The sequence below is a fragment of the Rhincodon typus genome, chromosome 15 (genome assembly GCF_021869965.1).
Source record: "Rhincodon typus isolate 14 chromosome 15, sRhiTyp1.1, whole genome shotgun sequence".
Taxonomy (NCBI): domain Eukaryota; kingdom Metazoa; phylum Chordata; class Chondrichthyes; order Orectolobiformes; family Rhincodontidae; genus Rhincodon; species Rhincodon typus.
The window spans coordinates 3,978,566-3,985,117 of record NC_063346.1 but is presented as its reverse complement, the minus strand read 5'-3'; the positions used below and the strand labels follow the sequence as shown (position 1 = coordinate 3,985,117).

The following is a 6,552-nucleotide window of genomic DNA, read 5'->3' as shown; positions in this document are numbered from 1 at the left end:
GCCATGTAACTGCAGATGGGGTTTACTGTTTTGCTGCTCAGTGAATTGGGAGGGAGGTGGGAGACATCCTGACTGCAGGTCAGTAGCTCAGTCAGAATGAGTTCATGTCTATAGGAGGCTGTTGGACCATCAGAAGTGTTGTAGCCAAACACAAACCCCATCCTGTCCTGACCTGATGGTCAGGTGTGGTTGCTGTCCAATAGGGCGTTTGTAAGAAACTGATGAGAATGGGGAACTCTGGTTTTTCTTTTTTTTTCTCCTGTCATCCAGAGACTTTGATACATGTCATAACATCTCCATCACTACCCAAACCATCAATACAAGCAGCAGTCTCTGGGTACTGACCCCATATTACACTTTGCACCAAGTCCTCTTCATTGCTCACTGAGCTACATTGACACCTGCTTTTGAAAATTCTCCTCCTCATTTTGATATCCCTTCATTGCCTCACCTCTACTGTATCTCTGAAATCATCCCCAGACCCATAACCCTGAAGAGAAATTTGTTTCTTCTGATTATGCCATCTCATGGATCTCTGACTCTAATTGGTGGCTGTATCTTCAGTTGACTTGGTCCCATGCTCTGGCATACCCTCTCTCCCTTTGCATCTCTGTCTCATTATCTACTTTTCCTCCTTTAAGACACTTTAAAAATCTACTACTTTTGGTCACCTCACCTTTTATGTGGTACAGCGTCATATTTTATTTGTTTGTGCATCTGCATCTTCGAGTAACTTACTGTGCTAAGTTTGAATTCGGTAGTTCTTTTAAACAAGGACAACTTTCTATGCCCAGCTACACATAAGTCAATTGTATAACAAACACTTCTCCCACTTGTGAGATCATGCGTAACTACGCAGGAGGCTGTGAATCGTAGGTGGTGTGGTGGCTTCAGGAACAATTGAGCAAATTTTTAACTTGGCATGTCTGTTTGTATGGCATGGAGAGGAAATGGGAGCAGTCGGATTGGCTCAAGATCTCTCTGCTTCAACAGAGTTGGAAGTTTAATTGCTCTCCCTGTATTTCCTCCCTTAGGCTGTGGGGGGACCATGGTCAGGATGCATTGGAGGCTGCTCATGTCTGTCTGATTAATGCTAGTGCCACTGGAACTGAAATCCTGAAGAACCTGGTGCTTCCTGGTAAGATTCGAGCATTTACCATGCCAAAAAAAAACTGATCAATAACAGCCAATCCATCTGTAATTTTTATTTCCACAATTCTCATCCCTAGGAATTGGATCTTTTACCATAGTAGATGGCAGCACTGTCGCTGGGGAGGATGTTGGCAATAAGTGAGTTTTTTAAACAGCCGAACATTTTATTTTGTCCATATGCGGTTTAACATTGAAAATGTCATTTTTGAGTGGGTGGAGGCCAGACTCCTCCTCAACTAAACTTCCAGAACTCCCTTCCTCAGCATTAAACCTATTCACCTTGTTTTGACTTTTTAATCTATGGTTTCCTTGCTCCTAATACCTTCTGTTCCATTCCTCCTCAAGCTCAGTGATTACTGTTTGAACTCCATTGGCCTGAAATGTTTTGTCCATTGAGCTGTGTAAAATGTGAGGTTGTTTGTCTTTCTTCCATGCTGCTTATTGCTGTTGGAGCTGTGTTTGTTGTATGCAGTGTGAGGGAGGGGTGGTGTGTGATGTGATCCCAGAACAGTTTCTGAAATGGTCAGTGTTTTCTTTCACTCAGAATGGGGCACTAAGGCAAGGAACAGATAGTGAACGTGCAGAATGGAGAAACAGAATTGTAAATATCAATGATTCAACCATCTCTTTTTATTGCTTCATGGGATGTGAGCATCTCTGGCTAAACCAGCATTGCCCATCTCTAATTGCCCAGAAAGCAGATAGGATTAACCCCATTACTGTGGGCCTGGAGTCACATATAGGCCAGACTAGATGCTGTTGGCAGCTTTCCTTCCCTCAGGGACATTAATAAACCAGATGTGTCTTTACAACAGCTAAGTGGTTACATTAGGCTGAGACAAACATATAGGATGCTGAAGATACTCAGCAGATTTGGTAGTATTTGTGAAGAGAGAAAGCAGAATTAATATTTCAACTGGATGATCTTCCATTAGAGCTGGAAAAGGTTAGAGGTAACTGGTTTTAGCCAAGTATAGAGGAAGGGAAACCCTGGCAGGGAAGAAAAGAGCACAATGGAAAAGCTGTGATAGGGTGGAAGGCAGGAGAGGTTAAATGGAAAAAGTGTTGATGGTGCAAGGCAGAAAGGAATGACCATGGAACACAGAGAACCAAAAATGGGGCTAAATGAGCTGAAATTAATAAGCAGAGTTTATCCATTCCATTCACTTTATGATCAGTGGTAACCCTAGGGTGTTGACATTGGGAGATTCAGCATGGGTAATATTACTGGATGTTAAAGAGCGACGACTAGATTCTCTCTTGTTGGAGGAGACCATTACCTGGCAGTTATACAGTGCAAATGGTGCTTGCTTCCTCTTGTGTCCTGAATGTGTCCACATCTTGCTGCATGTGGGAAATGACTGTATCAATATCTGAAACATTGCAAATAGTGCCAAACATTGCAACATTTCCACATTTGATCAGTATGGAGGGTAGGACATTGATGTCATGGCTGAAGATGTTTGGGCTTAGGACGCTACCCTGAGGAAATGCTGCTGCAGTCTCCTAGAACTGAGATGACTGACCTCCCAACAATCACAACTATCTTCTTATGTTTCAGGTATAACTCCAACCAAAGGAGAGTTTGCCCCCCTTATACCCATTGATTGCAGTTTTGTTAGAGCTCCACAGTTTTTCACTGAATTATATTCCTTTGCAGCTTCTTCCTAACCAAAAGCAGTATTGGACTGGTGAGTGCTTTGAATTTTGTTTTTACATTCTTGTAGCTATGATCTGCAATAATCCTTATGTGCGCTGTCACTCAGTGAAGAGGGCCTAGTTTCCAGCTGATGGTATGGCCGTGCTCTAGACTGTCAGCTGCAGCTGAGTGTTCTCCAAGATCAGGCCATGTGGTGAAAAAAACCTGCTGTAACTGTACAACAAGTGGATTCAGTGCCTTCAAAAGACTGAGAATGAGAGGGGCTAATATGACATTAAAAAGGCAAATAAAACACTGGGATTCATTTCTGATGAAACTGATTTGAAAAGCAGGGAAGTTGTGTTAAACTTTTGTTTGGACAACTCTTGGAGTGCTTTGCATAGTTCTAGTCTACAAATTAAATAAAAGATTGGAGGCACTGGACAGTGTGCAATAAAAAGGTTTCTAGGATAATATATCCAAGAAGTTATTCCTGTCTGGTATCGTTTTTTTTTTGTATTCATCCATGCATGTGAACGTCACTGGCTTGGCCAGCATTTATTTCCCATCCCTAATTGCCCAGAAGGCAGTTAAGAGTCAACCACATTGCTGTGAATGTGGAGTCACATGTGGATCAGACCAGGTAAGGATGGCAATTTCCTTCCCTAAAGGACATTAGTGAACCAGATGGGTTTTTCCTTACCATAATGGTTTGATGGTCATCGTTAGACTCTTATTTCCAGATTATTATTGAATTCAAAACCGACCTTCTGCCGTGGCAGGAGTCGAACCCAGGTCCCCAGAACATTACCTGGGACTCCAGATTAACAGTCCAGCGATAGTGCCACGAGGCATTGTCTACATCTGTCTGGCATCATCTCCATACTCCTGACCTTTGCAGATGTGGAAGGAGTCTGCTTGCACCCTAGATCAGACAACATGCTCTGCAATACTTCAAGTCTGAAAGTAAAGTCACAAAGACATCACATCCTGATCAGAGAACCCCTTTGTTGCTGATGCAGCACTAATCACCCACACGCCCCGCCTAAATGGACATGTCTCTCCCATTCCTGTAATGCATTCTTCCTGATAATATACATAAAGAAAACCATGGTCGTAGGACAAGGAGTTGCACCTCGGCTCCTGATCACACTGGATATCGCTCTCCTGGATACATCTGGCAAATTCTGCTACCTTGGGCACACAGTGACAAACCATCTATTCTTTGATGCAGAGGTTGTTTTCAAATAAGGAGATCAAAACTGTACACAGTACTCCAGATGTGGTCTTTCCAAGGCTGCTGTAGAATTTCACTACTTCTATATTCCATTCACAAGAAATGTTTTTACGCGTGGAGTGATGAGAATGCAGAATTCTCAAGGAATGGTTGAGGTTAAGCCTAAAGATATACATCTGCAGCAGAAAGTACTAGAAGCGCACAGTGCCAGGGATGAAATGGGGTGGGAGTAGGATTGTGTGGAGCTTAAACACTGGTGTGGACCATTGAGTTGAACGGTCTGTCTCTGTGCTGTAATTGTTTTTAGGGAAGGGAATTCATTTTGAAGTTGGTTAATAGAATGAAGGATTTGTATTTCTCTTCCTCTTTCCATTCAGAACCGAGCCCAAGCAGCCACAGAGCTGCTGCAGGAGTTGAATAGTGATGTCAGTGGAAACTTCATGGAGGAGGTAAGAAAGTTTTTAATTTCAGGACAAGCAGCGTCATAAACCCATGTATCGTGTTTGGCAGGAGCTATCTCCTAATGTTCATGTTGTAAATTTCTTAAATTCTTGCACACAATATACAAGAAGAAACTGCTTCCACCAGCAGGAGGGTCAGTTACTGAAGGTCACAGATTGAAGATTAAGAACTAAGGAAAATGAGGAAAGAGAAACCAGTTGTTACAATGGAGAATACAATGTGCACAAGGACTGTGGAAGCGGATTTTAAGGCAGCTTTTGGAATTGAATTGATAAATATTTGAAAAGGAAAGAAAATTGGAGTTTTGAGAGAAAAATAATGTGGACTAACTGGGCAGCTCCTTTGTAAACTAACAGTATAGGTATAACGGACTGAATGGTCACCTCCTTAAAATTCCAAGGCAATGAATTACTTTGAGTGCACAATGGGTCAGTCATTTTCCCATAACATCCTGTCAGATAAGGTTTTTGAAAGGTTTAATGTCTGCAGCATTGTGAGCAACACCTCCCACTATGACGGGAGAGATCCCAAGAGAGGGAGAGAAGCATTGTGGCTTCAGCAGAGTGAGATATGCTACAATAAAGCTGTATGTAGTGCCTTAATATGTATGAACACCTTATTGTTCAAACTTACTGAAAACTCACTGATCTCCCCAAGCTAATCAAGCAAATATACAACATAATCTACAAAGGACATTTGCTGGATGACCGACCAGTTAATCTGTGGTCAGCTCTGTCAGCTGGTGATCGTCTGGGTAGGGGGTGGCTGGCTGGGCCAAGGATGGAGTCTTCGTTGTCTTATTGGTTGTGCTCTCAAATCTAAATGTCTCCATTCCGGGGCTTCTAAGCATCAAGAGTACAGGAGAATAGGATCTCAATTTAACATCTTATCCTGTTTCCAGGATGTGGATGATTTTGACGTTAAAGTATTCCTATCTGGCCTGGTTTGCCTCGAGGAATGGAGTCACACAGGCAGCAGTGATTAAGGAAGGAAGGCAGGCTCCTTTCTTTGAAGGATATCAGTTATCCAGTTAAATTTGTGCGAGCAGCCAACAGTTTTTGTGATGGAAAAATAATGGGAAGACACCTATTTTGAGGCTAAATCTTGTATGTTTATTACTGTTTTGTCTCTCGAATTGGCTGAGTTATGAAATCTTGACACTTTCAGAGCCTTGAACAACTGCTTGAAAATGACCCTACGTTCTTCCTCAAATTCAATGTGGTGATTGCTACGCAACTTTCAGAAAGGTAAGCAGCAGTTTTTTTTTAAATAGTTGTACCTTAGGAAATGTTGTTACCAGTTTGGACACAGCAACTCCCCACAAACATCAGTATGTTAAATTACCAGAAAATCTGTTCTTAGTGATTTTTGGCAGAAGGATAGTTGTTATTTCTGCACGCTGTTCTCTGAAATAGTAACATGGAACCATTACATCCACATGATGGAGGATAGGACCTCATTTTAAAGTCTCTTGAAAGAGAGCACCATACTCCACAGTGCTGTATTGGGACTGTAACTCTTAGTTATGTGCTGGTTATTAGTCACCTCGTTACTATTTGTTTGTATTTCACGAAGCGTTTGGGTTATTACATCTGGCAGTTTCATGGTCATCTAACCTGATGAGAGGCCACAGATAGCCAAGAATATTGAATACACATTAGTCAATCCCACTACAATAAATTGTCAATGTCACCATCACTGGATTACTCGGCCAGTCACCTGACCACTAGGCTTCATGCTGGTTGGTTTTCTCTGCAAGTCAGTCATCTTAAAAGAAAAATGAGTGAATGGCCATTCTTTCTCAGCCCAAGCCACTTCTGTTTTATTGATGCAGAGTTGGATGAACACGGCAGGCCAAGCAGCATCATAGGAGCAGAAAGGCTGACATTTCGGGCCTAGACCCTTCATCAGAAATGGGGGAGCGGAAGGGAGAGAGTGGGAGGCGGATAGAAGATGGATAGAGGAGAGGATAGGTGGAGAGGAAACAAACAGGTCGAAGAGGCGGGGATGGAGCCAGTAAAGGTGAGTGTAGGTGGGGAGTTAGGGAGGGGATAGGTCAGTC

At 42.5% G+C, this 6,552-nt stretch overlaps 1 protein-coding gene across 1 annotated transcript in view; it reads left to right on the top strand.

Annotated features, from left to right (window-relative positions):
• The first annotated feature begins 843 nt into the window (after positions 1 to 843).
• LOC125485036 (NEDD8-activating enzyme E1 regulatory subunit-like) overlaps positions 844 to 6,552 on the top strand; it is a 16,258-nt gene continuing 10,549 nt past the window's right edge. The window contains exons 1-6 of the mRNA XM_048605948.1: positions 844 to 872; positions 1,035 to 1,138; positions 1,230 to 1,290; positions 2,813 to 2,843; positions 4,406 to 4,477; positions 5,658 to 5,737. Of these exons, the coding sequence (XP_048461905.1) occupies positions 844 to 872; positions 1,035 to 1,138; positions 1,230 to 1,290; positions 2,813 to 2,843; positions 4,406 to 4,477; positions 5,658 to 5,737 (377 nt within the window). The remainder of the gene's footprint in view (positions 873 to 1,034; positions 1,139 to 1,229; positions 1,291 to 2,812; positions 2,844 to 4,405; positions 4,478 to 5,657; positions 5,738 to 6,552) is intronic.